The 13,824-nt window shown below is 41.6% G+C and overlaps 2 protein-coding genes across 2 annotated transcripts in view; both read right to left on the minus strand.

Annotated features, from left to right (window-relative positions):
- Nucleotides 1–9,928, minus strand: part of LOC308407001 (voltage-dependent L-type calcium channel subunit alpha-1D-like) — a 29,480-nt gene extending 19,552 nt beyond the window's left edge. The window contains exons 1-17 of the mRNA XM_080898361.1: nucleotides 9,891–9,928; nucleotides 8,419–9,086; nucleotides 7,431–7,620; nucleotides 7,150–7,255; nucleotides 3,796–3,935; nucleotides 3,553–3,698; nucleotides 3,087–3,239; nucleotides 2,807–3,003; nucleotides 2,594–2,697; nucleotides 2,302–2,444; nucleotides 2,146–2,214; nucleotides 1,995–2,061; nucleotides 1,867–1,893; nucleotides 993–1,153; nucleotides 653–878; nucleotides 347–554; nucleotides 95–215 (exon numbers count right to left, since the gene is read on the minus strand). Coding sequence (XP_080754487.1) covers nucleotides 95–215; nucleotides 347–554; nucleotides 653–878; nucleotides 993–1,153; nucleotides 1,867–1,893; nucleotides 1,995–2,061; nucleotides 2,146–2,214; nucleotides 2,302–2,444; nucleotides 2,594–2,697; nucleotides 2,807–3,003; nucleotides 3,087–3,239; nucleotides 3,553–3,698; nucleotides 3,796–3,935; nucleotides 7,150–7,255; nucleotides 7,431–7,620; nucleotides 8,419–8,437 — 2,077 coding nt within the window. The 5' untranslated portion in view covers nucleotides 8,438–9,086; nucleotides 9,891–9,928. The remainder of the gene's footprint in view (nucleotides 1–94; nucleotides 216–346; nucleotides 555–652; nucleotides 879–992; nucleotides 1,154–1,866; nucleotides 1,894–1,994; nucleotides 2,062–2,145; nucleotides 2,215–2,301; nucleotides 2,445–2,593; nucleotides 2,698–2,806; nucleotides 3,004–3,086; nucleotides 3,240–3,552; nucleotides 3,699–3,795; nucleotides 3,936–7,149; nucleotides 7,256–7,430; nucleotides 7,621–8,418; nucleotides 9,087–9,890) is intronic.
- On the minus strand, nucleotides 9,103–13,817 carry timm17b (translocase of inner mitochondrial membrane 17 homolog B (yeast)). The gene is made up of 6 exons (XM_080898394.1): nucleotides 13,757–13,817; nucleotides 12,418–12,517; nucleotides 12,270–12,333; nucleotides 12,010–12,138; nucleotides 11,719–11,829; nucleotides 9,103–10,066 (listed from the first exon to the last, which is right to left on the minus strand). The coding sequence occupies exons 1-6, from the start codon at nucleotides 13,780–13,782 to the stop codon at nucleotides 9,981–9,983; spliced, it is 516 nt and encodes a 171-aa protein (XP_080754520.1). The 5' UTR covers nucleotides 13,783–13,817; the 3' UTR covers nucleotides 9,103–9,980.
- Between the last annotated feature and the right edge of the window lie 7 nt (nucleotides 13,818–13,824).

Here is a 13,824-nt window from a genome sequence, read left to right on the forward strand (position 1 = left end):
TGCTGTTTATTCCTTTTGAAATGAAAGACCAAATTTAATATTTAGACTGTTCTAGCTGATATCATTGCTGATAATCATTTGTTGAAAAGGATACAGTTACCACAGACAAAGAGGATGACAAAGTAAATGCACACCACCATGTTAGGGAATATTGGCCCTCCGTATGCCATAATGCCATCGTACATCACAGCGTTCCAGTCCTCTCCAGTGAGGATCTATAACAAAAGTCCATCCGAGATGAACAAGAAGGAATTCAACAGACAGAGGGAACGAGATCTAATCAATACCATAAAAAGAAATGCTAAGCAGTGAGCATAAGAGAGAGATGTTTGGAGATGTAAATCACCTGGAAACATGTGAGCAGCGCCTGAGGGAATGAGTCAAAGGTGCTTCTTTTCATCTGAGTCTCATCAAAGTTGAATTTGCCTCCAAACAACTGCATACCCAGCAGGGCGAAGATGATGAGGAAGAGGAAGAGCAGAAGCAGAAGGGAGCAGATAGCTTTCATAGAGTTGAGCAGTGAAGTGACCAGATCAGACAAGGCAGCCCAGTGCCTAAAAATGACAGGACATCATGACCACACATCAGGATGGGCAGATAGGGCATGGAAATTTGTAGTTCCCTTCTCACGTAAGGTTTAATCACTAATTACCGAGTCATCTTAAATATCCGGAGCAGTCGGATGCAGCGTAGCACCGATATGCCAATGGGCGGGATGACTTCGAATTCTACGAGGAGTGTCTCGAGAATACCGCCACACACAACAAAGCAATCAAAGCGATTGAACAGCGCCATAAAGTAGATCTGCAGACCAAAGGCGTACATCTTCATCAACATCTCCAGAGTGAAGAGCAGCAGCAGGATCTTATTGGCTCGCTCTGAGGGACAAAAAAAGTAACATTTGTTCTTATATCACTGACTCATTCAGAATCAAAGCATAGAGATGGTTGGGATCACAGGTTAGAATAAAAATGGGCGGGGCTATTTATTACCTTGCATTTCTGTGAGCCATTTCGGCTGCCCGTAATGCTCTGAAGCGCTGGCCACAGTGTTGAGAAACACCAACAGAAGCACCAACCAGTAGAAGTTAGTGGTCTTTACTGCAACGCGGCAGTTCTTCCTGAGAGTGTGATTCAGCTGGCACAGCTGGTCACTAAAGAAAGTGTAGAATGAACATCTTTACTGCACGCATACTAGACATGTACAGTCAAAAAATATTAATATGACATAGCACAATCCCACCACTGGCCTCAGTACTGAGTGATCCCACTCTGGTCTACAAGTTCTAACCACTTACAGAATATTTAGGAGGGAAGAAATTTCGCAAGCTGATTTGTTTCATTGGTGTCATCCTTCTATAGTTTGAGCGTGGGCTCAAATTCAGTGAGCTCTTTAAAATGATCAATTTTTCAGTAAGTTTGTAAAGGCACACTGCATCATTAGTTGATTGATTTTATACACCTGTCATAATGGGACTGAAAACGCCTTAATTCAAAGATTTATAGTTTTTGTAGACTGCACCCATAAATTAATTTATCTGGTTTGAGTTTTCTTTATTTCCAATTTGTGTTATTTTCACATCCTGTGTATAGTACTTTATGTTACCAGCTCTCATTTAGCCAAAATTTGTGTTTAGCATTTAGCGTGCAAGCAGGAAAACCGCTTGTGCCTGCCTGAGCTGTGATAAAATCATGATATCATATTTATTTTTCATAATTATTTTACCATTAACTTGAAAAGAAAGTCCTCTTTGTTTCAGGTGTGAAAAAATGCATCATTTATTTAAACCCACTGAGCCTAAAGTTATGGATAATTCAGTGAGAAATATATCTTCTTGTAGCGTATTACGTCTTCTCTTATTCTTACCAGAAACTATTGGCCATCATCTTTGCCCTGTGAAAGAAATCAAACAAGAGAGGAACATTAATAAAATGACACCATCTCCTCCACAGAAAAAATGATTTAAAACAACGTTGACCTTTTTGTTTCCTTACATGAGAGACGCACAGAAGCCACTATCATCATCCAGGTATGCTATATCATCATCAGAGTCTGACTCTGCTGAATGCACACACACATACTGGCTGTTAGAGATTATCACGTAAAATGAAAAATAATAACAGCAACAAGCAGCAGCTATCATACCTCCTCCATCCTCACTGTGCTTATACCAGCCAAACTTCTTCATCATCTTTTTCTTTGCAATTGCAGCACCTTCAAAGACACATAGAGGCAGATTAGTATGTACAAATGTAAGGATTTGAGAGTTTATATTTGAATGTAAATGTTCTCCTAACTAACGTTTGTTTCCTTCTTCGTCCACATCCTCGGCCTCTATGAGCCAATCCATGTATCCTATCATGTCCTCCTCCATCTGCTTGCTCTCCTGCGCCTTCTGCAGCTCACCACGAGCGACGGCCTTCTCTCTTTCTTTAGAGAACTCTCTGTGCTCATAAATACAAGTACAAGCTTAATAACAACAGGAAAACCATTAGGGACATATGCGGTAGATTCGTTTTAAAGTATCGCCTTTGTTTCTCATTGCACAATTCACGCAAAGGAAGTTGAAACCTGCAGTGCAGGGACTACCCACCCGCTCAACACACCCAATACAAGGTTGATAATGAAAAATGATCCAAAGATGACCAGAGAAACAAAGTAAATCCATGGGATCTCATAGCCAATAGCATCATTCATCTGCACAGAGACAAAGGCATAAAGAATTGATAAGTATTGTCAATCAACAAAAGAAAACAAAAGAAAAAATGGAGCTTGAAAACTGTGATCTAGCAATATGTATGTGTACCCAGTAGAGTACATCTGTCCAACCCTCCATAGTGATGCACTGGAAAACTGTCAGCATGGCAAAGAAGATATTGTCAAAGTTTGTGATCCCTCCGTTGGGGCCCTCCCACTTGCCCCTGCACTCAGTCCCATTAGTGACACAGAAGCGGCCGTTCCCAGCAAATGCACAAGGTGTTGGATCATCCTCCACCATCAGACCTGGAACAGGAAACAGCAAGAGACCAAAAGGCTTTGAGTCTAGAAATAAATGACATATGGAAACTCCACAGAATGACACAGACCTGTGCTCATGAGGTAGCACGTCTTGTGCATCCTCCCAATGAAAAGCTCTAAGCCGATGATGGCGTAGATTATGATGACAAACATGACCAGCATACCAATGTGGAGCAGGGGCACCATGGCTTTCATGATGGAGTTCAACACAATTTGTAAACCTGACAAGACAAACACCAACGTTAACCACAAAAAGGCAGAAAAAGAGGAGGAAGTTTAAATAACAAAATTAAATTTGACCTTTTAAGATTAAAATGAATTTTTGCTTTGATGAAGAATTTGTATAGATGTGAACAATAAAACAAAAAAAGTTAAGAATACAATTAAAATATATCTAAAAAGAACAAAATGTTGAAAATAATAAATAATAATAATAATACTAAAAATAAATAATCTGCTTTGTCTTTTCCCCCCCTCAGTGCAAACCTTCACTTCATACTAATATCCCAACAAAACTAATTGTAGTTGACGCACTTGGCACTCCAGACACAAGTCGAAGTGGTCGTAACACTCTGAACGCTCGGAGAGCTTTGACATCCAGGCCTCCAGGTTTTCCTGCAGCATGATGGGCCTCACCGGGCTTGTGATCTGTCATTGCTTCTGCCATCACACTGAACAACCTGCAGAGTCAGAAAATAGCCGCTGCATTTGACTTTTCGTACTAACAATACAACATTCGTGGATGCAAAATGTGACTTTATAAAGTACACAAAATACCCAACAATGACGATAATGAAATCAAGCAAGTTCCATCCGCTGCGTATGTAGGCGCTCGGGTGCATGACTAAGCCGTAGGCAAGAATTTTAGTGAAGGTCTCAATGGTGAAGATGACGAGAAAGACGTACTCAACTTGTTCCTGAGAACAAAAGAAAAGGTAACACGGGGATGGTTAAGTAAAATTGGAAAGACCTTTTACAGACGGAATGTGAAAAAAATGGACGAAAACTAAAGAAAATGTCAAGTTATTGTTAGGGCTGACATTTAGAGGCTGTTATTTCTTTTTATCACACATTGCAACTGGTTTTTACTCCTGCCTAATGCGAAAAACAACCTGTGCAGTCATTAAGAGCTGATACTGTTGGCTTTCTAACCTCTTAACCCACTGTCTAACACACGCATAAGTCTGCCAACAGATCCCTTTTCTGTAACCTTCAGCTTAAAGCTTCTAATCAGTGTCACTGTCACTGGGACTTTACCTCATGCTGACACTATAATCCAGGAACGAAGTGCTTTAATCTAAGAAGATGGAGCTTGGAAAATCTGTAACCTCCCCCAAAATCTGATCCAAAAGTTATGATGATAACGGATATAGTTAAGTCTCCAATGAAGAATATCTTCAACTGTCCGCTCTGTGAAATCTAACAAAGAGATCTACTATCGTCTATCCTGCTGCGACTGTGTGTCCACTACACATTTGACTAAACGGGTCTGAGCTCAAACTCAAATACCGAATCAGCTGTTATCTGTCTGCAAACAATGTCAGGATTAGGTCAAACAAAGCAAAATTATTGCATGACTTATTTTATAAATGTATTAAGTTATTATTTAGTCATAGGAATCTTTCATGATTAATAGAACTTGCTTACAATGTGACAACAATATGACATTTTATTCACTGGAAAAAGAGATCAGAAAAAAAAAACAGAGTGCTGGAAGGAAAGAAGAGGCAGATGGTTGGTGTTTAGGTAAGTCATGATCCCAGATAGATGTCACGCCAATGAGGTTGTGGCACAACTTTTTCCACGCTAACGCATCACCATCCACCAGAACACCAGACATACTGACTGAACTAATAAAATGATGACTGATAATACATATCAGGCATGTGTGTCTCAGATAGATAATGGTCACGCTCACTGCACTACCACCAATATGGATGAATGAATGGAATCAGTCACTTATATTCGATCCAACAATGAAAATGATTCCAGGAAGGCAAAGGGAAATCTTCTTACTGAGAGTAAAGCTGTAGAAACCAGGAACAGAAAAGCATAAAAATTGTAAAAGAAGATCAGAAATGTCATCACATGACAATACAAAGTGTTAACCTTGTTATATTTCCAAGGCTCAAGCCTCCTTTCTGAAGTCTGATGAAGGCAGCTCTATATGATCAAAGCACCAGCGTCTCTTTGACGTTTATAGATAACAAGACTTCCTCCATGTAAGATCTTTCATCAAACATTTTTTCCTCTTCACATGTCCTCCAACGATATGATCTCTTCGTCTATTTGACTTTCTGACACCACTGCCAAGTATCCACAGATGTGTCTCAAAAATGAATAAATCTGTCATGTATCCTGCAAATTAAGAAGTAAAGGTGAGGCACTGTTAAAGATGTAAATTCACTTTCCTTCCTTCCCTTCTGTGTAGTGTTACAGACCTTCTCCTTTCTACACTAAGTTGGGTTTCCCTTTGCAGGAGTCAGGATGCCTGAAGTATAGTCCTCCACACAGAGGTTAAATAACGAGCTATGCATTGTCTACCATTCCTCTTGCATGCCTTGCCCCTGCTTAAATGTCTAAATAAATACTTTCTCTGCAGACTAAGTCTAAATTGTGCACTTGTTGGAGTCTTCATTTAATAGTAAGGTTTTAGACTTCTGCATGGCTACATCTCTTTAAAGGCTCTCACCAGTTGCCCACAAAACTAATATGTCCTCGGGGACCTGTTTTCCTGGCCACTAAAGTAAAAACCTAGCAACTCAACAAGTGTCAGCGTGTGGGAAATGCTGTGAACCAGAGTGGCTGGTGTCTGTGTTTGACGAGCAGGATTATTTGGTTAGGTAACAGGGTAGGCATTTGGACAAAAGCAGTTAGAGCTGGGCATACCGGCCCAATGTGGGTTTAAACAAGTTTCTAGCAATTCCTACTGGGATAATAATGACCTTCAGGAGTAGAGACTTGGACCCTTTAGACAGCGAGCTGGTCCAGCCTCTTCATCACTGGCTTTTACCTTAATGTTTCTAGATTAGAGATGCCATCAAAACAACTAAATAAAAAAGTGTGCCAGTTTGTATCACATACAGAAGGTGTTCAGTAAGTTATTCACTATCAAGCTGTTTTATTCATATCCATCCATCCATCCATCCATCCATCCATCCATCCATCCATCTTCATCCGCTTTATCCGAGGCCGGGTCACGGGGGCAGCAGCCTAAGCAAAGAGGCCCAGACCTCCCTCTCCCCAGCCACCTCCTCCAGCTTATCCAAGGCGTTCCCAGGCCAGCCGAGAGATATAATCTCTCCAGCGTGTCCTGGGTCTGCCCCGGGGCCTCCTCCCGGTGGGACATGCCTGGAACACCTCACCCAGGAGGCGCCCAGGGGGCATCCTTTTCAGATGCCCGAACCACCTCAACTGGCTCCTTTCGATGTGGAGCAGCAGCGGCTCTACTCTGAGCCCCTCCCGGATGGCTGAACTTCTCACCCTATCTCTAAGGGAGAGGCCAGCCACCCTTCGGAGGAAGCTCATTTCTGCCACTTGTATCCGCGATCATATCCATGTGTCCAAAAACATATCTTTGACCCACACTATCATCTGTGATCTGGCATATAATGTACAGGGTGGGCCATTTATATGGATACACCGTAATAACATGGGAATGGTTGGTGATATTAAAGTCCTGTTTGTGGCACATTAGTATATGTGAGGGGGCAAACTCCTCAAGATGGGTGGTGACCATGGTGGCCATTTAGAAGTCGGCCATCTTGGATACAACTTTTGTTTTTTCAATAGGAAGAGGGCCATGTGACACATCAAACTTATTGGTAATGTCACAAGAAAACCAATGGTGTGCTTGGTTTCAATGTAACTTTATTCTTTCATGAGTTATTTACAAGTTTCTGACCACTCATAAAATGTGTTCAATGTGCTGCCCATTGTGTTGGATTGTCAATGGAACCCTCTTCTCCTGCTCTTCACACACTGATAGCAACACCGCAGGAGAAATGCCAACACAGGCATCCAGTATCCAACCATTCCCATTTTATTACAGTGTATCCATATAAATGGCCCAACCTGTATATTTTTGGTGGCTTTGTTAAATTATTTTATATTTGTTCACTGAACACTTACTAGTTTGTGGTTGGTAGGGTTGGAATCATCATCTGGAAACGGCTTGGTGACACCCATGGCCACACAGTTGGCAAAAATGGCAAGAAGAATGAAAATGTCAAAGGGCTTGCAGACTCTAGTTAAGGCAAGAGCGGGCCTTGTGAATGTATCTCTCCAGGAAAAATAGATGAAACAAATGATTATTAATGAATGTGCATCATATGCAGGATTAAACATACACAAACCAAAACACAGTACATGTGCAGAGACAAACACAGCAACTCTCTCAGAGAAAAGGATATTTCCACTCCACCAGGGCCAGTGCAGCCATCCGGATGGGGTTGCTAAGGGTGAGGCAGCAAAGAGCTCGGGGGGCCCTGAGGGCAGACTTGTTTGCCTGCATCGCCTTCTTGGCGCCCCCTCCTCTTTTCCTGACCGAGCCAGTTGACCCGAGGGTGTCTGATTTGCCTGCATCGTCCCCAGGGAGGGCATCTGAAAATAAATAAGTCAATATATACATAAAGATTAAAAAGGCAGGGTGAAAATGCGCATTTTCACACACAGTGAATGTTAGCTCTGTTGGGCATGGGTTGAGTTGTTTTATTGTAAGTAAGGATATATACATGCAAGGTAATTGTTTCTTTTATTTTGGGGAATAGATTCAGTGTAAAAAAAAAAAAATTAAAAAAAAAAAAGCAAGTTAAACAATGTTTTGTCCAGTTCCAGTGTGCATTTGCACACAGTTTCAAGTCATGTTACTCTAGCATTGCTTATGTGAGCTCAGATTTTATTATCTAACACAATTAGGAAAGGATTTGACATGTGGCTGTGGCAACAGGGAGGTATTCTGTCCCGGAGGCCTCATATTATAAGACCAGATGTGACCTACTTCTTTAGTGGGAGCAGCGTGGCACTTAGCCCGGCCCTATCCCCAAGTAGACCCACGAACACCTGTTGACAAGGCACTGCACAGAGAATAAGCCTGAGGGTACTTTTATCATCCCATCCGTGAACAAACTAAACGAGCAGCCAAGACATAAACTGTCTGCCCTAGTAAGAAAACGTGAAAATATGAGACCAGCTGTGCATTTTCTGGTTATTATAAAAGCCCTTTTTTATTTTACTAGTTAGGTTTTGTTACTTTTCAGAAAAGCGTCATGACAAAAATGTTTATGCTCATCTTACGTTTGTCTGTTCCCACTCAGAATAGCTTTACAGTGCAATAAAACATAGCAAATGTTACGCGTGGAGGTATACTATACACATTCCTGAAAGGCTGACAGACCATACCTTTCTTTGCCGGGTCCATTTTCACAGGTTAACGCCACGAAATCACTGAAGAAAACGCACCATCAACTCCTCACAAAATCTGTGATGCGTAATGGATCACAGATTTGAATTTGGCCCCCAAAGAGAGAAGGGAAAAAATAAGGACCATCTGTAGCCTGTCATTTCATATCCACATGCAGAAAGCCGGTGCAGCTCAGAGGCTGCGGGCCATTCTGCTCACCGCCAGTTTGTAGCCCATAAATCCAATTAAAGCCGCTTTCTGGTCATTTCTTGCGGTGTGTAAATGAAGACTGCAATTAAGTTTATCTATGCGGGCACACAACGGTGAGGAGTATTAAAACAAACGCGTGCATATATTCGCGGCGGCCAGCCGTCAGGATTAAAGTAGCTGAGCCGTTTAAAAGGATGACAAGGGAAATCTTTCAAGGGGAAGGTGGAGGTGGAGAAACTCTCCGGCTCTGTGGGAGTTTGCTGCGATGTTTTAGTTTTGAGAGAGAATAATATTAAGAAAATAGTCCATCAAGATGAAGAAAGCATTTGCAAGTTGGGACCCCAATATTTCAGGACCTTGGAGAGAAACAGCCACTGTATGCAGTACCGAAAGGCCGGCGACGGGGGGCGCCAGTCAGCAGTAAATCACAAGACTGCAAAAATATTCATCACATTACCTGAAAAAGAAGTCACAAACAAACAATCGATCACATTTTTAAAGATCATCTGAAGCTTTATTATTTTTAGGAACATTGTTCACAGTACGTTTACTACAATAGATATTTGCTGACAGTTTGTAACCAGATCGATTTGATAGAATTTTTTGTGGATGGTGCTAATTTCAGGAAATGAGAGACTTTCAGGTTTTTAAAAAGTGCTTTGTTGCTTTATGCGGCAATTAAAGTGACAAATGGTGCACAGATAACAGACTAGACAAACACTTATAATCAACAAAAACTATTTTTAAAAAAAGGGTTTGCTGAGTTTCAACAAAAAAACCCCCTCAAATGTCCTTTGAACTGACTTTAACACCTCACAGGTAAATAAATATTAACGTTAATATTCGAATAAATATCTTTCTAATGCAAAACTTTAAAGATGTGCAGTTTTCTTACTTTAACTTTCTGCCTTTCAGTCATTAAAATACATAATCGGCCCAAGTATAAAATCTTTGGAAGCATAAAGCAGTTTTTGGATAAAACTTATTTGGTTCCTTGAGCATTGTCCCCAACTCTCAGCAAGAATATAAATGAGCTGAAAATTATTTATTTTAATAGATACGTGTTGCTATAATAACTAATTTAATTTACTATGTGGTTTTGAGAACTACACATTGAACAAAATAACCATAAATATTGAAAACGTTGATTTTTCAGGTGGTGCAAACATGAGGAAATTATTATCATTTACTCATAAATAACTGAAACAGTAATTTGTCCCTGAGGTATCTATTAGCATCCAGTAGGGACCAGTATCTCCACCTCTTGGTCATCCTGGTAGATGCTGTTCATGTGCTGGCATTCCTGTTATGCTTTTGGTTGTCCACAGCTGGCTTCAGTCCTGAACCTTCTCTACTGAAACTGCCCCCTTTGCCCCTGATGTTGATGATCTCCATCCTTTGGTGGTAACTGACTAGGGTCGTCTGCAAAGGGAATTGCTGGAGAAATCAAGGAAGAAGACACAACAAAGTCAGTTTTTCATGCTTCACTGGCATGTAATCAATATATAACCCATGTTTCCCTCAGAAATATTTATATGGTAAATGGTAAATGGCCTGTATTTATATAGCGCTTTACTAGTCCCTAAGGACCCCAAAGCGCTTTACATATCCAGTCATCCATCCACCCATTCACACACACATTCACACACTGGTGATGGCAGCTACACTGTAGCCACAGCCACCCTGGGGCGCACTGACAGAGGCGAGGCTGCCGGACACTGGCGCCACCGGGCCCTCTGACCACCACCAGTAGGCAACGGGTGAGGTGTCTTGCCCAAGGACACAACGACCGAGACTGTCCAAGCCGGGGCTCGAACCAGCAACCTTCCGATTACAAGGCGAACTCCCAGCTCTTGAGCCACGATCGCCCCGAATATGAATATTACTACTGTCTAGGTCTGCTGTGCTTTCAGGCTTTTTGGTTTCGTAGCCTTTCCTCAACTCATCACTGTCAAGGACCTGGATCTGAGCTACCTAGGGTCCCTGAGCAGTTATGGACTTGTTTTATATTATATGTGTTTTTGGTGTTGCTGTCCCTCGTTCTCCCTGCTTGCAGGTATACGTGTGTGTGTGTGTGGATGCAGGTGTATCTGGGAGCACCTGTTTACAGGCACCTTCAGGCCTAATGGGTGTGCCAGGTGGTTGGCCCCACCTGAAGACCTTCACACACCTGCAGCTGATCAAGCCTCGTCAGAGGAGCTGCTTAAGAGTGTGATGGAGCTCTATCCGACGCTGGATCATTGCGTGACTTCACATTAGTCTCTCGGCCAGTTAGTATGGTTAGTCCGCATTGTGTGTGTCTTACGGCTGCCTCTTTGCTATTTCCGCAGGAGAAGCGTGGAGACGAGAGGGAAGCGAGCACGGGGTGCTCAGACACTGAGGAGCGGAGACAAGGAACACTAGCACTGGGAAGAGGACATGTCACGGGAGTCAGGAACGCACTGAGGATTTATTGTTATTGTCCATTCACTGTAAATAAACGCACTGCTTGCATTCAGAGCTCCGCGCCTAGGTCCTCCTTTTCCTCACATCCCCACGGTTGGCCAGCATCAACCGTGACAATCTCATCCAAAATAAGACATGTCTCAGCAGGAAATCTAACTTGAGCTGTGCTGGAGGCAACCTGATGTTCATACATTTGTCTGGTTATTCATAGCAACACTAAGAAAAAAACCCAAACGATTTTAATAGTCTCACATCCTTCAAAATGTTTTATAAGTTGTTATATCATTAACATTGTGAGAAATTGTGTTGTTGGGAAAAATGAATCAAACAGGAAACACAAATTAAACTGCACAAGAACTTTGAGAGAGTGGACGATTTTCCTCAGGTTCTTTAAAACATTTTGATAGAAACAAAAAAATGCTACGAGTGTGATGAGGGTGAGTAAAAATGGGACCAGTGAGATGAAAAATGTTGCTCTATGCCGAAGTCCAGCCATAATTCTGTCAAACTGAGGAGTGGACACCAGTACAGGGGTATAAAACCACTCACACATTTAATCATGTGACATTTTGCTAAACTACTGATAAATCATTGGTTCTGCCCAGTTTAAATATCATTTCTGAAACATAATTATCTTCACTCACGGTTCTGAAACTGCTGCGCTGTGTATCTGGTTAGGAGAATCCCAAAACCCTCAATGAGAGCGAGCAAAATTCCCCCCATCATTGCAGAGCCCATCATTGTTAGCGGTCCACCTGGAGAAAAATGCAATATTCAGCGAGTCACGCTAATTATCCCAATGTAGAAACCCAATTCCAAAAAATTTTTGTTTACATTTTACACAGCATGCCAACTTTTTCAGAATTGGGGCTGTATTTACTGACACAGAGAGACACAGTGGTGTATTGTTTCTTTTGAGCTAATGAGCTCCTTACTGCGTGCTGCTAGGATGGCTCCAGTCAGCGCACCACTGGTTATAGAGTTCCAAGGATCCTCTTTCCCTCTCAGACGAACCAAACCACAGTCAATTGTGGAAAAGAGCCCTCCCCAAACAGCAAAGCTACCTGCAACATAAGAAGTAACCAGACTTCAGCTACTTTTATGAAGCTAACTGTACCTAAACAATTTAATCTACACAAAAAATGATATATTACTAACTAACTGCCATGTGTAACAAAAAACAGGAACTGCTCACCTCCAATCTGTGGAGCTCTAACTCTCACTGCTTTTGCACTCCCTTTCAGCCTGTGTCCAACACCCTGAAATATTAGAGCTCAGTTGAATTCTGCCTTTAACAACCTGACGAGCCAAAGAACAAACAAAAACCTGTGTTTTGAACTCACAGCAGGGGCATTTCGAAAGCCCTTGACCGCCTGGAACACCCCTCCTCCAATTGCACCCATTGTGAAAGCACCTCCACAGTCATCCACTATCCTCCAGGGGCTGCGTTAAGAGAGAAATGGATTTCTATGTGATAGGAAAACTGACAATGGAGATATATCTGACAACTAACATCCAGTTCATATACAAAATGCAGAAGTTATCAATCGCGGTCTGGATGAAGCCGAAGACAATATGGGCACAGTTCTGGCTGAGAAATGTATATTACCCTTGGATGAAGAACTAGTTCCTTAAAGCCACACAAATAACTAAATGCTCACCTCTGAGTTATGTTTGTGTTATAAAACATATCAAACATCATAAATGAATATGTCAAACAGTAGTGAAAGAACTAATGAGGTGTGGAGAAGGGAAGTGACAATTTAGTATTCTCCTGCCATAGCCCAGCTGCTTTGAGGGTTGATATGTTGTCCATTCAGAGATGCTATACTGCACACTTCAGTTGTAAGGAGTGGTTATTTGAGTTACTGCTGCCTTCAGTTCAAAGCAGTCTGCCACTCTCATCTGATCTCTGACATCAACAAGGCTTTTTCAACCATATGACTGTTGCTCACTGGATATTTTCTCTTTTTCACGCTGTTCTCTGTAAAACCCTAGAAATTATTTTGTGGGGAAAAGGCTGTAGTTAAACAGTTTCGGAAATATTGAAAAGATCGGCCATTCTGCCAAAAGCAATCATGTGATGTTCAAAATCAATAAAAATAAGCTGTTTGAACTTCTCCAGCCTGAACTTCAGCAATGCGTCATGACCATGTCCAGATGCCTAAATGCACTATGTTGTTGCCAAGTGACAGAATGTAGGTTTACATTAATCAGTAGGTGGACAGGTATGCCTAATGAAGTGGCTGATATCTGGATTCTTTATCCCGTTCCTTTGAACTATCATTAAAGTTTGACTTGTAGGGGATCAACCTTGGCTCGAGGTGTGTCTTAACTTGATAAATAAATAAATGAAGCTTCGTGTACTGCCTGTTTGGAACCATATTTTGAAATTAATCCACCCTGAACTATTTTTAATTTCTATCCTAACTCCAGTTGTCACTTAAAAACAGCGACATTTTCAGATAAAGGTGACTCTACCAGCTTATTGTGTGTGCAGAGGGCGCCTCCATATAACATCTTTATGTTTTTTATATGCCTTTAATAAGCAGGCCGCAACAACCGCAGAGCCTTTCTGCTCACTCTCACGTCAAAGCTGAGTATGAAATTTAAGAAAGTCAACACTTGACTCCAACTTAATTAGTTCTAAAATACAAACAAACGCTTAAAATCTAATCTTACCAGGGCTCTCGGGCATACTCCTCCATGTCTGTTTACGTCGTCTTCGTCGAGAAGACGTGATTACGTCA

Source organism: Rhamphochromis sp. 'chilingali', assembly GCF_963969265.1.
Source record: "Rhamphochromis sp. 'chilingali' genome assembly, chromosome: 12".
NCBI classification, from domain to species: domain Eukaryota; kingdom Metazoa; phylum Chordata; class Actinopteri; order Cichliformes; family Cichlidae; genus Rhamphochromis; species Rhamphochromis sp. 'chilingali'.

What these genes read in the sequence shown, in the direction of transcription:
- timm17b (XM_080898394.1), bottom strand. Translation starts at nt 13,782, where the DNA reads ATGGAGGAGTATGCCCGAGAGCCCTG. An exon ending in GAGTATGCCCGAGAGCCCTG is followed by an intron (nt 12,518 to 13,756) that starts GTAAGATTAGAT and finishes CTCTTAACGCAG; the next exon opens with CCCCTGGAGGATAGTGGATG. An exon ending in TAGAGCTCCACAGATTGGAG is followed by an intron (nt 12,139 to 12,269) that starts GTGAGCAGTTCC and finishes CTTATGTTGCAG; the next exon opens with GTAGCTTTGCTGTTTGGGGA.